The sequence below is a fragment of the Patiria miniata genome, unplaced genomic scaffold, assembly GCF_015706575.1.
Source record: "Patiria miniata isolate m_02_andy unplaced genomic scaffold, ASM1570657v1 HiC_scaffold_6, whole genome shotgun sequence".
Classification (NCBI taxonomy): domain Eukaryota; kingdom Metazoa; phylum Echinodermata; class Asteroidea; order Valvatida; family Asterinidae; genus Patiria; species Patiria miniata.
Window position 1 is genome coordinate 11,178,369 of NW_024037073.1, and position 17,088 is coordinate 11,195,456.

At 41.4% G+C, this 17,088-nt stretch overlaps 1 protein-coding gene across 1 annotated transcript; it reads right to left on the reverse strand.

Annotated features, from left to right (window-relative positions):
* Positions 1-592: 592 nt before the first annotated feature.
* LOC119743152 (alpha-actinin-4-like) lies at positions 593-4,942 on the reverse strand. The gene is made up of 4 exons (XM_038219522.1): positions 4,847-4,942; positions 3,522-3,668; positions 1,580-1,822; positions 593-1,024 (listed from the first exon to the last, which is right to left on the reverse strand). The coding sequence occupies exons 1-4, from the start codon at positions 4,925-4,927 to the stop codon at positions 866-868; spliced, it is 630 nt and encodes a 209-aa protein (XP_038075450.1). The 5' UTR covers positions 4,928-4,942; the 3' UTR covers positions 593-865.
* Positions 4,943-17,088: the final 12,146 nt, after the last annotated feature.

A 17,088-nucleotide genomic window follows, 5' to 3' on the forward strand; every position in this document is an offset into this window, starting at 1 on the left:
CGCAAAACAAACAAAGAAAGCATAACCACTCATACAAACCTTTAACGGTAAAAATTACCACACAGTTTATGCTACGAGTTTACAATTAAAAAAAAATTGAGTACGTCTCAGGGCATATCTTGTTAATTACAACTTAATTACAGTCCTTGAAACAGTTCGCATTTGACTACAACTCATACCAATCATTAGCATAAAAAAACACTAAGGTTTTAATAAAATATTTTACTCCTTGCACCATGTGAATGCCACGTTAAAAGAAGTCACTTAAAGAGAAAAAAAAACATAAATATTTCTAAGACAGAAATAGTGATTGAATAAAACTTCAGTGATTTTTTTCATCCATCTGAGAAGACAAGATTCCAGGAGAAGACTGTACTAAGCACCAGCTCCATTCCTTGGTAGGATTTTTTGGTTCAGGAGAAAAAAAACTCATAATGAATGCCCACCAGAAGAGAACAAAACGAAAGAACCTAAAGGGAGGAAGGAATAAGTCTCGGCAATAGTTATAATATCAACGCATTGATGAAGATCACAGCAGGGAATTCACGCCACACCACCACCTCAGCTTGTATATATTTCAATATTATTTCAATAAGTTTTTATTGGTTTCGCTTAAACTGTTCAACGAAAGCCTAAACCTACAATCACCTAGATTTAAGAACAGATTTGCTTGGTGCTATCATCAATGCATATATTCTGAATAAGAAAACCAATATACACTCTTTTGCTACAAGACTAGTTTGTTGGTTACCAACTAAAAACACCATGAATTCACCTTTTTATCTCTCTGTTTTTAATGTGTTTTTTGTATGCTTAACTAATCTAAATAATCAACTGCTCGACTACATGATAGTTGGTATCCTGCTCACAGATCACTCTCGCCATACAAAGCTGTTAAGTAGGACAGGTAATCTAGGGCACCAGGGATAGCATCGGGTCCTTGGTAGGGTGCCATTCTTGCAATGCAGTACTCAGCCTGGTCTGGAGGAAGCTCCCGCATCAAGTCTTCTTTCGTGATGTAGTTCTAGGGGATGGAGAATGGAAACAAGATAATGTAACTCATGGATTCATAAAGACACGACATGCATAATCCAGCTGAACCAGCAAGTCTAAATACAACAGAATGGAAGTAAACTCTATAAGTCTTTGGACTGGTTACAGTAAGAAGGAACTTGCCACACCGAGAATTTGCGAGAAGTCACAAATAATGGAATTCAAAGCTGTGTTGAAAGGAACACAATGGCAGTACACAAAAATGAGGATCTAAAAGAGTGGTATGACTGAGTAACAAAATACTTGAATGCTGGTCAATAAAGTCATCACAGGCTACGTAGGTCTTGCTCCTGCTGTGCATAACGTGCGCAGCTTCTGGTTACCAGCAATGCAACCAACCTAAATACACTGGTTCTGAATAGTTTACTAGTATTGTCCAGCGATAACTGACTAGGATGAGTTTGAGTAAAGTTTTTGCAGAGCTTTTAAAATGTAACTGACAAACTTCAGAGCTAAAAGTTCATCAAGTATAGTTTGTAATTGCTACATCATGATTGCAATCCAAAAATGTTTTTGTTACACCCACCTTATTGCCAGCGAGCACTTTGAATGACCCCTTGACCTGCTCTGATGTGTCCGTGTCGGTAGCCTCACGTGACATGTAATACAAGAAGGCCTCAAACGTGACGTAGCCGTCATGGTTGGGATCAACGCTCTGCATGATGCGATCAAACTCCGGGTTTCGTCCCGACTTGTCATCGGGCGGGGCCATACTGAGGGACAACAGGCAGGACTTGAACTCCATGGGATCCAGCTTGCCAGAGTGGTTCTGATAAAAGAGAAGATGTAAACCTCTCTAGCATAATCGAGGAGTAACAAAATAACACATTGAATCACGCATAAAAGTTGCGGGACCTCGCTGCATCGTGCCATTAACACCTGTGCATCAACAGCCAACTCTGAAACAATGAAAGATAGTCCCAATGAACACTCACTTTTATATCATGCGGCAGTTGGAGACCAGAGAAGGGTTTCTAGCCGAAATACCAAAGGTGTAAGGATTAAGGTTTACCAGTGATAGTAGCATCGTAAACCAGGTTGCATTTCACATTCTAAAACCGTCCCGTTTTTAAGACTATAACATGGAATCAGGCTAATAATTCTAATCAATTTAAAATGCAATGCAGGTCAAGAAATAGTGTAACAACTTTGGGCAGTATATTTAGGTCCAATGGCTGGAATTATAAGAAAAGGACAACGCTGACAATGGATTCCTTGCACAAGTACCGGGGGTACCTCCTCATCCAGTATATCTTGAGTGCTATTGCCAGAGCAAGCCAAGTGCTATAGCGAAGATATTACAGAGTAGAATGCAAAATTAACAGGTTGTAACTCGAGGTTTTACTCGGTTTTACAGGGTAACTCAGGGTTCAACCTAAGGTAAACCACGTACTTAATAAGCCAGTTCGGTATTCCAACTACGCATGCACACATTGATATGGGTCTCGGGTCGTTCGAGATAATCCAACGTGCATCAAAGGCAAATGAATGCGCAAGGAGATGGGCGCACGACGCTTGCGTGTTAATTACGAGCAGAACGAGCGTTTGTGTAGAATCGCGTAACATCACGTCAGCAATTTTTTTCCAAGTGACCTTTGATCTAGACTAATACCGATCTGGCTTATGCTGCATTCTTCCCTAACACTGGTTGTGCATAGCTTGCACCAGTGCACACATGCAGTGTGATCTGCACTCGGAGTTCTCACAAGTGGTCAAAGAGCATTGCAGTTTATGCAGGAACTTTTATTTTGGTTGCAAAAGTCCAACATAACCTTTTCGGGAAAAGAACCTATAGTGCAAAATTATATTGAAATTGGAGGATTCAGGACTGTTAGGGCTATAGGTAATTTGCAATATTTGCAAAATATTCCAAAACAAAACTGCCAAACTGTTTTGAATATCCTTCTTTATTGTAAGCATATTTAATAAGTGTTCACTGTTGTGATGTGGGATATGATGTTTTAAACACCAGAGGGGCGAAAAGCACCTTCTGCTTTGCCTCGGATGCTATGCGCCCCTCGGGTGTTCAAAACGACAAATCCCATATCACAACAGTCAACAATTGTTTTGTTACACCTCTGTCCTGGGTTCTTTTGATTTTGAAGTAAAAATCACGAAAAACAAACAACAGTAAACACAACAATCATGACAATCGAGCAGCAACCCACATGCATGCCGCGTGCTCGAAACAGCTGATGGTCTGCTAGTTCGCTGCTCCCTCTCATATGTGAAAACATGGTGAAAATAGCGTGGGTACCAACGATACAAGCATGTACCATACGTACAAAGTCATAGCACACTCACTGTGGGATATCATGTACCCACAGGGAGTGTGCTATGACTTTTTATAAACTTAACATGTGATCGGTGTATGCCAATGCAAATACAGTATTCAGAGCAATAACAACTTGTATTGTTCCTTGAATTGGCAACATTTCCATTGGTCAGATTTTGACAAACTATCATACCTTGTCAAATTTATTGAAAGACTGCCTGAAAATCTCGAACTGCTCCTCTGTAATGCCCTTGGAATCCCTGGTCAAAATCTGGTTCTTTAACTCATTGATGAGACGTCTTGTTGTCGTCACCAGCTGCTCATAGCCAACGCGGATCGTCTGATTGGACAACAAATAATGAATATTCATTACACAGGTGTTTGACAGTGAACATGCTCAGTTCCTGCAGCCTGATCAGTCAACACACAATATCTATTAATTGACGATGAAACTGACTGGAGGCATCAGGTAATCGTAGCCAACACGCACAATCTGGTTGAAAAAACAAACACTGAATATTCACTTATAAGGAGTCTGCCTTTTATTTGCTGCTCCTGGCCAAGTTCTATTACTGGAGAACAATGAATATTCAACATTAACTGCTCAAAACTTTGTCTGATTCGACAACACATCAATATCCAAATATATAACACATTCCAGTACATATATCGCCTTGTCCGTGCAACAAGGTCGTATCTTCTAAAATAGCGTGTGACGTCATGAACCTAAACGTGAGTTTTAAATGTTATAAGGTCGTTTCTCGCTTAAAGCCCGAGTACATCATTTGCAGCTATCCGAAAAGTAACTGGCGTAATTATTGATGGAAAACATACTTGGTTGAAAGATAGTAAGGGGACTAAGCTCCCTGTGAAATTATTTATTCTAGCAAACTGTCTTTTTGAAGAAATCAACGAAAGAATGCCTTTCCAACGGTGCGTCTTAAGAAGTTCAGTACCCTTTTTTAGATTTTGAGCACTTTTGTTGTTTCAAATGAACAAAACGCATAAATTCCAAATGATTTCATCAGGTTAGTTGTTTAGTACCCTTCTTTAGATTTTGAGCACTTTTGTTGCTTCAAATGAACAAAATGCACAAATTCCAAATGATGGACTATATCTTTGAAATAGCCCAGATGTATGCACAAAGTCATTGGACGTAGCACGGAGCGTATTCGCAAGGGATACAACTTTGTTGCAGAATCGAGTTACGACCTTGTTGCACTGACACGATGTATGCGTCATTCTATAAATCTGGTGTCAACTTTTCTCCTATCCCTGTCACATCTGACATCTATGATTTCATACTTCTATGCAGTCATCCTCCAAGACTGATTATGAATAGGAAACTGTACCTACCAAACAAATAAAAACAAATGTTTGAACTTATACTTAATGATACAGGGATAGGAACAAATGTCACATTTGGACCCTCCTTTTCTAGACTGACCCGCATTTAAGTGCCTTTCGTCTGCTAACCTACGACCTTACACTTCTAACCTGCTGAACTCTGATCCTTACCTCCATAGTGTACTTGGTGTGTTCATTTTCAAAGATAATGGCTTCTTGAACCGATTGGTTGTACATCTCCAGCTCGTCCATGTGAGCCTTGTAATCTACAACCTGGGGAAGAGGAAGACAACCCGTCAAAATCACTGCACAGAAGAGCATGTTTTATCATTAACCGAAAACTTAAACGTACGTGATTTGGTGAAAGTGCAAATGAGCTGTAACCAAATGCCATCACAACGTTCAAAGTGACGAATCCCTGCTCAACTGTGCACTATGCTGTGGCTGTTGAAAACCCAGATGCAATATGAACCTCAGTCGCTCGTTTAGAATATTTGGCAGAACTAGTGAAACGACTGACTGTCACAAAGTGTGATTTATATTTTTAAATAATGTTTTAATTGTTGTATTCATCATTGTTTTTATTCAAGTAATTAATTTCTCAGACTTCCTCAGTAGATGTACGATGCAAATACATGTAGACACTAGTATGTGACAAGTTCTGTAAATTACTGATTTCCAGAGATGATTATAAATGGTGTGTATCATCTTAAGTGGGGGGCTGATGTCACAAAGTGTGATTTATATTTTTAAATAATGTTTCACTTTTTATTCAAGTAATTAATTATGGGATTTTCACTTATACATTTATTTTAGCACAAGTTACGAGTGTACAGCAGAGTTCAATCTTTCTTATGTTAATGACAGTATGCAAATTAATGCTTTGGTTGAGTAATTTTGTTAGGTCTTAGATGCCATGTGCATTCCCCAGGGCACTGCTATTCTAGACTTCACTGTGTGCAGTCCTGTGGAAGTGCATGTATATACAGTGGTACTGTGTGTACCAGGGCGTGGCCCATGATTTAAAAGCCAGTTTATCCTGAAAACTGTAAGTTTTATTTCATCCTGCTTTATACACTATAATTCAGTAATAGAAGTACATAATACAGACATTATATTTTGGGAGAATAGTGATAGTCCAGAAATGGTGCATTTTGAAGTTAATCTAAGAGATTGATGTATAGAATTGCCTTTTGTAATCAAGTTTATTTCCATTAAAATTAATATAGTTGATGAAGTAAGATAAATTGTAAGAATTTGTGAGTTTTTTGAATGCAATTTTCATTCCAGAAATTTGGGTTGATATTTAGCATGGGAGCAAATGTAAATTTGATCATAAGTCGGTAGGCACTCTAATTTTCACTGTGAATTATGTTTAACCATTTTCCAAAGGGCTTTTTCCCTGTGGGGAACTTCATGAGGTCAAGGTCAGAGGTCCTTAGTGGACAACTGAGTTCAAGACCCCTGTGTGGATTTGACTCCCGATTGACAAATCGATTCCTTTGTGGGGCGAGTCGGCTAGAGTCGACTAACCGATTCCTGTGTGGACTGTCGGTGCAGTAGATGCTTACCTACCTACCTGCTGACAAGGTGATCTGACCCTGTAGCAGCCGGGCTGACCTGATCCCATCGACTTCCAAGTACATGTGGGATTGGTGAGACACGGAGCCAAGAACAGACCAACGGTTGGAACTGATCTTCTGTGGACAATTACACGCGACCACAGCTAAGTAGTCAATGCATTGACACGTACCTTTTGAACACCTGGTGTGGTACTTCTGAGGTACAGGACACACTACTTCAAAAGCAGTCACCTTACCGGTATTTGGAGGTTTAAAAGATCACTTTCGTGATTTCAAGATTAAGTATAACTTTTTTTTGTAAATATTTTTTTTCATTAAGTAGGTTGTTATTAACTTATTGGGGTAACTGTTGGCTTAGAATAAATCAAATATTAATTATTATTTTGATCATACAAATTCTGCCGTCCTGCGTTTTCTTTTCTGTGCTGCTGTTTTGTCAAGTACATCCACTGTTGTCCTCCTTGAGACTCATGGTGTGACAAATGGGAATCGAATGCATGGTGCTTGTCCGGGAATCGAATGCAAATTTTGACGTAGTGGATGTGTTGACTGAAATTAGTAGACAGTAAAGTTTAACCAGGGAAATACACTAGTTGTCGCCCCTTTGCTTCCTTTACACAGTGTGATTGCGCTAAATTGTTGATCTATTCAACCAAAGGGGACAATTGTTCCTATTGACAGAAGTGATTAGATTGTTTGTGGCTTGTAGACATTCTCACTCGAAATTGTTGATCGGTGCAGAGTTGCGTTGGTGATCATTGCGATAGGGTCGAATCGCGGACGTTGCGCAAATACGGAAAGTGTCACGCAGGCGAAGTATAGAGTGTTCAATGTCCCATATGCATAACTTGTGTAGTTCTGTACTGTTGATCACTCTGTTGCTAATTTACATGGAGTTTGAGAGTTTTATCAAGATAGGACAGGAGATAGGTCTTGAAGGAATGGAGCTGGTCAAGTTTGCTCGTGAGCGAGAGCAATTACAGGAAAAGAAACAGCGGGAACACTACGAGAGGGAAGAACGCAGAATTGAACGGGAGGAGAAGCAACAGGTAAGAGAACATGAACGTGAAATGAAGGCATACGAATTGCGAATAGTGCAGGAACATGCCCCTGTTAGTTCCGACCCTGGAGCTTCAAGTACATTTAGGTACACTCGAAGCTCTGCGAAAACCCCAAACTTCCTTGTTTTAATGATCAAACAGATGACATGGATGCCTACCTCCGACGATTTGAACAGTTTGCGGAACTGAACAGTTGGCCTGAAGAAGAGTGGGGCCTGTCACTTAGTGCCCTTCTCAAAGGTAAAGTTTTGGGGGTGTTTTCAAGGTTACCAGTAGAAAAGGCTAAGGATTTTCTCAGAGATTAAAACTGCTCTTTTGAATCGTTTCAGACTAACAGAGGAAGGATTTAGGCTGAAGTTTAGAACATCAAAGCGGCAAACTGGTGAGCGATATGCTCAGTTTGCTGACCGGTTAAGAGGATGTGTTGAAAGGTGGGTAGAGTTAGGGAAAACAGAGAAATATTACGATAAGGTTGTAGAACTTTTTGTTTCTGAACAGATCCTGGAAGAGGCAGACAAGGACCTCGCACTCTACGTGAAAGAACGGAAGCCAAAGAACCTTGCCGAACTGACGGACATCGCTGACCACTACATGGAGGCTCATGATTGGTTGAAGAAGAAACCAGATGTGGTGAGACCAAAAACACACCCACCTAGGTACCAATCCCAGACCGCAGGTAAGAGTAACAGTCACAAAAGTCCACCCAGTCTAAATGAAAATTCACATGCAAACAGACGATGTTACAAATGTGGTAAAACTGGCCATATTGCTCAGTACTGTAGAACCAATCCAGCTAATGCCCAACCGTCCAGTAAGTCCAAAAAGTTGCAGGTTTGAACGTGGAAACTGAAAGTAAGGAACCATCCCAGCAAGCATAGAGGTCAAGCTATGTCAAGCATAGAGGTCTGTTGTACAGAGAGTTTCAGTCCCCTAAAGTCGACAGAGGTAGAATCATAAAGCAGCTGGTAGTTCCTCAGAAGTATCTGGGTAAGGTGTTGAAGCTTGCTCATGACCCCCCTCTAGCTGGTCATCTAGGTATCAAGAAGATGACTGATAAATTGTGTTTGAGTTTTTTACTGGCCAGGAGTTTCTGGTGATGTGCAGAGGTACTGCAGATCATGCGACATCTGCCAGCGGACAGTGTCAAAAGGACGAGTTGGAAAGGTGTCACTGGGAGAGATGCCACTGATTGATACCCCCTTCAAGCGTATAGCCGTTGATCTGGTGGGACCCATACATCCAATAACCGACCGAGGTAACAGGTATATTTTGGTGGTAGTGGATTATGCAACGCGGTACCCCGAGGCTATAGCTCTTCCTCGAATAGAGTCTGAGAGAGTGGCGGAAGCCTTGCTGGAGGTATATTCAATGTTGGGGATTTCGCAAGAGGTAGGGCCTACTGACAGATATGGGAACCCAGTTTACATCTGAGGTCATGAGGGAAGTGGGAAGACTACTGACGATCAAGCAGCTCACTACGACCCCCTATCATCCCATTTGCAATGGCTTAGTTGAGCGATTTAACGCTACCTTGAAGAAAATGCTGCGACGGATGTGTGCAGAAAGGCCAAAGGATTGGGACAGGTTTCTTCCGGCTTTGTTGTTTGCGTGCCGAGAGGCTCCACAAGAAAGCTTAGGATTTTCTCCCTTTGAGCTGATGTACGGCAGATCGGTGAAGGGACCTCTCTCCATCCTACAGGATATATGGTCAGAGGACACGGTAGATGAAGACATCAAAACTACCTACCAGTATGTTGTTGATCTGCGTGAGAGATTGCAGTCTACCTGTGAGCTGGCAAGAGACGAATTGGCGAAGGCGTCAAAACGGTACCGGAGGTACTACAATGTCAAGGCCCGTGATAGGCGATTTAGAGCAGGAGACAGGGTTCTTATTTTGAGACCAACTGATCACAACAAGCTGTTAATGCAGTGGACAGGTCCATACCCGGTAGTGAGACAAGTTGCGAAGCATGACTACGTGATTCAGGTAAGAGACAAAGAACGGACCTACCATGCCAACCTCTTAAAGCTGTACGTGGAACGAGGTCAGTCTGATGAAGTCACCCAGGTTGAGGTTTTGGCTATGGCAGGAGTTGGGTTTGTTGTGGAGGATCCAGATGAGGAAGATGGGTTGGATGAAGTTGTTCTCCCGCCGGTAGAGGCAAAGGAAGACAGGAGTGATGTTCATCTTGGGGACAACTTGGACGATGCTCAAAGAGCCGATGTTGATGAAATTCTGCAGCGGTACCCACCGGTTCTCACTGATTTGCCAGGTAAGACTCACATTATTGAACATACAGTTCATCTTACCACAGATGTTCCCATAAGGTCAAAACCCTACCCCACACCCCAAGCTACGCGTGAAGTCATCAAGAAAGAGATCGACTCAATGCTGAAATTAGGAGTCATTGAACATTCGGAGTCACCTTACGCTTCTCCCATAGTTTTGGTAAGAAAACCCGATGGCTCTAATCGTTTTTGCATTGATTACAGGAAGATAAACAACATCACTTTTTTTGATCCGGAGCCCATCCCGAATGCAGATGATCTGATGGCAAGGCTTGAGACAGGAAAGTTCTTTTCCAAATTAGATTTATCTAAAGGGTATTGGCAGGTGCCGATTGCAGAAGAGGACAAGAAGAAGACAGCATTTGTGACAGCTGAAGGGTTTTACCAGTTTAGAGTGTGGCCATTTGGCATGGTGAACGCTCCAGCGCTCTTCTCTAGGATGATGAGAAAGCTCTTACAATAATAATAATAAGAATAATCGGCATTTAAGAACGCTCTTATTAGTAAACTAAATCACAGCGCTTACAGTATTATTACCCCTGATCATTGGGCCAATTAAACAGCCCAAATACCATCTCAGCTCCCTGGGGAGTATACAGCTCGATGCTGCCTGTTAGGCGTAAGCAAGCTTATTCAATCACAATAACCATCTCTGCCCTCACAGGTACCCATTTACTCTTGGGTGGAGAGAAGCAATGAGTGACGAAGTGCCTTGCTCAAGGGCACACGCACCATGACCCCGCCAGGACTCGAACCCACAACCTGCAGCTTTACCCACAGACCATGAATCAGTGCCCTTAACCACGAGGTCACAGCACTCCACGGACAAGAACATGTCATTAATTATATTGATGATGTTTTGATTTATACAGATACATGGGTTAGACATCTACAGGTACTGAAGGAAGTTCTGCAAAGATTGCAAACAGCAGGGTTGACGGCACGACCTTCAAAGTGTTACATTGGTTGCAAATCTCTTGAATTTCTAGGTCATATCGTTGGAAATGGAGTGCTGAGACCAAGACCAGGCAAGGTGGAACAGATAGTTCATGCTGTGAGACCGGTGAGTAAGATCATTCATATGACTGCTGAGTTACTACCGGAAATTTGTGCCTAATTTTGCCGCCATTGCTGCCCCGTTGACTGACCTGACCAGAAAAGGTGCACCAAATAGTGTGCAATGGGGAGCATCACAAGAGCAATCATTCAGAACTCTGAAATCCCGTCTAGAATCAGAGCCTATTCTGAGTCTCCCAATTCCTGATTAGCCCTATATTCTTGCGGCAGATGCCTCTGATGTAGGAATAGGCGCAGTTCTGATGCAAGAGCGCGATGGTACAAAGCACCCAGTAAGCTATGCGAGTAGGAAGCTGCTGCCGTGTGAACGCGCGTACTCGACAATTGAACGAGAATGTCTGGCGCTTGTTTGGGCGATCTCCAAATTTCACATATATTTGTATGGCAGAGAGTTTGTATATATTGGAGACAGACCATCACCCATTGTCATACTTAACCAAAGCCAAGGTTAACAACAATCGAGTGATGAGGTCGCACCTCAGCCTGCAACCATATAGGTTCATCATTAGATCGATTAAAGGTTCACAAAATGTAGGACCAGACTTCCTCAGTAGATGTACGATGCAAATACATGTAGACACTAGTATGTGACAAGTTCTGTAAATTACTGATTTCCAGAGATGATGATAAATGGTGTGTATCATCTTAAGTGGGGGGCTGATGTCACAACAAAGTGTGATTTATATTTTTAAATAATGTTTCAATTTTTGTATTCATCATTGTTTTTATTCAAGTAATTATTTATGGGATTTTCACTTATACATTTATTTTAGCACAAGTTAATTTAATTCTCCCCCATCCAGAATTGAGGCTACCCAGAGTGTACAGCAGAGTTCAATCTTTCTTATGCAAATGACAGTATGCAAATTAAGGCTTTGGTTGAGTAATTTTGTTAGGTCTTAGATGCCATGTGCATTCCCCAGGGCACTGCTATTCTAGACTTCACTGTGTGCAGTCCTGTGGAAGATGTATATACAGTGGTACTGTGTGTACCAGGGCGTGGCCCATGATTTAAAAGCCAGTTTATCCTGAAAACTGTAAGTTTTTTTTCATCCTGCTTTATACACTATAATTCAGTAATAGAAGTACATAATACAGAAATTATGAATATTTTGGGAGAATAGTGATAGTCCAGAAATGGTGCATTTTGAAGTTAATCTTAGAGATTGATGTATAGAATTGCCTTTTGTAATCAAGTTTATTTTCATTAAAATTAATACAGTTGATGAATTAAGATAAATTGTAAGAATTTTTGAGATTTTTTAATGCAATTTTCATTCCAGAAATTTGGGTTGAGCTTGAGCATGGAGCGAATGTAAATTTGATCAAAAGTCGGTGGGCACTCTAATTTTCACTGTGAATTATGTTTAACCATTTTCCAAAGGGCTTTTTCCCTGTGGGGAACTTCATGAGGTCAAGGTCAGAGGTCCTTAGTGGACAACTGAGTTCAAGAATCCTGTGTGGATTGGACTCAGGATTGACGAATCGATTCCTTTGTGGGGCGAGTCGGCTAGAGTCGACTAACCGATTCCTGTGTGGACTGTCGGTGCAGTAGATGCTTACCTACCTACCTGCTGACAAGGTGATCTGACCCTGTAGCAGCCGGGCTGACCTGATCCCATCGACTTCCAAGTACATGTGGGATTGGTGAGACACGGACCCAAGAACAGACCAACTGTTGGAACTGATCTTCTGTGGACAATTACACGCGACCACAGCTAAGTAGTCAATGCATTGACACGTACCTTTTGAACACCTGGTGTGGTACTTCTGAGGTACAGGACATACTACTTCAAAAGCAGTCACCTTACCGGTATTTGGAGGTTTAAAAGATCAGTCTCGTGATCTCAAGATTAAGTATAATTTTGTTTTTGTAAATATTTTTTTTCATTAAGTAGGTAGTTATTAACTTATTGGGGTAACTGTTGGCTTAGAATAAATCAAATATTAATTATTATTTTGATCATACAAATTCTGCCGTCCTGCGTTTTCTTTTCTGTGCTGCTGTTTTGTCAAGTACATCCACTGTTGTCCTCCTTGAGAAAAACAGACTCATGGTGTGACACTGACCAGTGTGCATCTGATAATATGTCATGAATGTACATGTACTTATACTGTGTTAATTATGCAAGCAACAGATATTGTTCTAGGATGTAATGTCAATGTTTTGGAAGGTAGTGCGTATTAAAAAATCTTAACTTTAACTCGAGGTGGTGTTCTTTTAATACCAGAAGTTAAAATATATGCATTTTTTCTATTTCGTCAATTCAAGTTGACATTGAACGCCAGACTGACTATGATCTGTTTGAGCTCTGATACAAACGTCTGATACATCCTTGCATGCACATTTTATGTGACCAGCGCGCCAGCAAATTGGAGCCAACGTTTTGAAACTAGGACGCCATCGTAGACCACTGGTTTAATGCAGAATAAGTATTAGTGATCAGCTGCTTGAGCCTGTTAATGTCAAGGATGGTATGTCATGTTTACATCACTTACATCTTCAGTTTACAGAAGGCAAGATAATAGAAGCTCATTGAACAGTCCTAGTCTGCAGGTCATGAGGCAGTTGTATTACGGAATCAATCACTAAATCTGCACAAATGACAGATGTTTCCAGGGCGTGCGTACATTCATAGACTAATCAAGTGCAAGTATGTCGTACATATTTCATGTTTCATTAAAAAAAAACTAGTCTAAATATTTTGTGAACGACTTACATCCCTCTCGATCCTCTGGAGACTTGCAAGATGTTCTTCCAGTGCGCCGCGCTCCATGTGCAGATTGTTCACTTTCACGGTCTGCCCTTCGATCCATGGCCCGACCACGTTGGCCTTCTTGGCAAACTGGTAGCGTAGACGTTCGTTGGCTGTTTTAACAAGTGCTCAGGAAAAGAAGTGCAATGCGGGAACGTTGTTTTAAAATTGGCGGTTCTCACTCTCATGCAAAATAAGACTATGACAATTATCACCGTTTGACGTCATCATCACATTGGTTATTTGTTTTAATCAAATCCGAAGACTCCCTTCAAAAGGGTTGCCTATAGGTCATCAAATTCCAACTCAAAAATGCAAAAACTGACTACAGAAATACCTTCCCAAAGATATACATCTGTGTCAACATCTCCAAAATGCAAGGTTATCCAAGATGCTCCATCCAAAGGTCAGTGGGTCAGAGTGGTCTCCTACCACTATGCTATTCAGTCAATGTGTCTTTAAAGGATACATTCCTGTTTCAGAAGTTCAGACTGCAGGGCCTGGTCTCTCTCTGGAACTAGTTTCAGTACTTCTTGCCATTTGGAGACGATATCCTGAAAAAACAAGTTGCGAAACTTGAAGACGAAAAGAAGAAAACAAAAGAAAAGCATCCTGCTACTTCTATTCAACATCATAATTGTCCTTGTTAGTTGAAATTAAAACTGAAACCACCAAAAATCAAATTAGTATTTAGATTAAGTACAAAGGATTCACATGTACAATCTACTGCAGCCTTCAAACTTGGTGATTTCAGTCACGCTTTTCAGCAATAAAGAAGACAATTTGAAACACAAATATCTCACCCAAGAGGTTGGAATTAATACAGTGTAATGCCAGACATTTTACGACCACTTGCCAGATTTGACAGAGCAAAAACGGATGTTCTCGGTCTAATTTTGCAATGTATGGTGTACTATAAAGGACATCTATCTGTTATCGTCGTGCGTGTGGGGAGCTCCGTTGTGCCTGTGAGCAGGTCCGTCGTGTTCGTGAGCAGAGCGTCGTGCGTGTGGGGAGCTCCGTCGTGCCTGTGAGCAGGTCCGTCGTGTTTGTGAGCAGACCGTCGTGCGTGTGAGTAAAACCGTCGTGCCTGTGAGCAGGTCCGTCGTGTTTGTTATGGTGTTCTATAGACGCCAAATCTGCGTCGCGTCGTGCTCTCGCGTCGTGCCGTCGCGTCGTACCGTCGCGTCGTGCCGTCGTCCGTCGCGTCGTGCCGTCGCCCGTTGCGTCGTGGCGTCGCGTCGTGCCGCCGCCCGTCGCGTCGTGCTGTCGCCTCTTAAATTACCGTTTCTAAGCACGTACACTGCATGAGGAAGCGACGCACCTTCACACGTCGCGTCGTGCCGTCGTACGTCGCGTCGTGCCGTCGCCCGTCGCGTGACTGTATCTTTCTTGGCAATAGGTGGCGCCTTCATTCTTCATGTACTTTTGTTTAATAGGAAGGGGCGTAATCATACATGTCGCCACTACATTTTAAGTTAAATGAAATGGAGTTTGGCCGCCACCATGCATTAAAGTTTTTATCAGACTTGTGTTTTCTTAAAAAGAAGTGGTTTTCTGGCTAGGAAAATAGCAAGGAAGAACCGGTTTTGTGCGAGCAAAATTCAGGGAACAATCTGTTGATACTAATAACTTGTTGGAAAGTTCCAAAGTCATTCCAAGAAAGTTGCCGCCGTGAATAAGGGTTTAAAACAAGGGAGGAGGATGGGATTTGCTATCAGCATCAGCAGGGCCGTTCCTCATTCTTTTCTTTTTATGGGATGTATGATTAAATTGGGGTACGAGGGGCACTGCGAGCTGATGAATTTTTTTGAAAACATTGTATTTGTAAAGAATTCTTGACACAGCATATAACTGGATAAGTGCACAGATAAAAGTTTTATCTCATATTATTGGCCTTTATTTCTTTTGTTTCCATGACTGAATATGTTATCCTTTTTATACATTTTCTGAAAAGTAGTTTAGAAGGACCATTTTGTAAATCAAAAAACGACATTTTTAAACATGCTTTTCTTGCCACACAAATTTAAATTAGAAGGTAACTGTTCAATACAGGGGATGCTTTGAGGAAATTCAGCTTTGGAACGATGCAAAACAAAATCAACAACACTTGGTGGGATCTGAAAAATTACAAGTTACTTACTCATGCAAAAGTAATTGCAAAATTTTGAAAACCAGTCTGTATTCATAATTTCAATTACAAACATTGCAGGGCATTCAGGAGATTGACTACATTAATGGCTATAACATAAAAAATGACAGAGGATGCATGAAAAATCAACGGTTTCATGACTTTGCCAAGATGTAACTTTAACTTTTACATTTTTTACAACCGTCATGAGAACACACGTTCAGGAACACGTTTGGGACATAATGATGATTTATTGAATAAAAGCATTGGCACAAAATTGCTTGTTGCATTTATTTAAAAAGTGTCTTGTTGTGGGGAATAAATGTAAGGTGCGGGAAGATTTTCCACTGTTGGCACAGAACAAAAAGATAGGAAAATTTAGAGAACTTGGCACTAACAGATTTACAATGTGGTTGGCATTGAGAAGACTTTGCCCATCACACATGTATAATGGGCCCTGTGCAGCTGTGGGGTCACGTGACCAGACTGGAGAGTAAACATGTCTTCTAACAGTCCATTAGAGGTCGAGCATCAAGGAACTTGACCTCTACTTGAATGTTTGCTAGCCAGCGTGGTCAACTTGAAGTAACCCCAAGCTAGCTGCAAAAGGCCTATATATTGTTACTGGTCAAACTTTCAAGAATAACTGTAACACCTAGGAGCCACCGCTGTAATCCAATAAATTCTGAGGCAGGCAATATAATCACAGGAGTTGCCCCAACAACCACTGAAATAGGTCAACTCCCTCTTGGAGAGAAGATGGCAGTACTCTGTTGTGGATTCTCAGGAGCTCCTGGCACGATTCTCCAAATTCAATGGAGCATCCACTTGGTCGAGGTGTTACAGTGAATGCATGTTTTATAGTGACAATTTCTTCAGATGGAACATAGATCTGGAAGTCGTATGCGCCTGTAAAAAAATATACAAGATTGGAAAAAGTAGTTAATACCTAATATAAGCTTTAAGTATAAAATGTGTAGAATATCTTGGAAACAATGCCACAAAGGATTCAGATGAAAGTGATCATCAATGGGTAGGACCTTCAATCTGCTTTACTTACATTTTGACAGAGTTATGCCAGCTAATTGGATATGGGCTTATATTTCCAAAGATGTGTTTGCGTCGGGGAAATGTTAAATTTTAGGTTTTTGCCCTTCCCGACGTATATAATAAACACTGAAAGCTCCGTGTGTTCACCCGAAAGCTCGTGAAAAAAAGAACAAGCTTGACTCGGATGGGACTCAAACCCATGACCTCCTGCTTTCTAGTGCAGACGTCTTAACCACTCGACCACCGAACTTGCCGGGGTTGGCTGGATGGTTCGAGTTTCAGTGTTTATAATATACGTCGGAAAGGGCAAAAACCTAAAATTCAACATTTCCCCGACGCAAACACATCTTTGGAAATAATTGTTCGCGGTACCCGCTGATACTCAAACCAGCCAGCCCACCCCGGCAAGTTCGGTGGTCAAGTGGTTAAGACGTCTGCACTAGAAAGCAGGAGGTCGTGGGTTCGA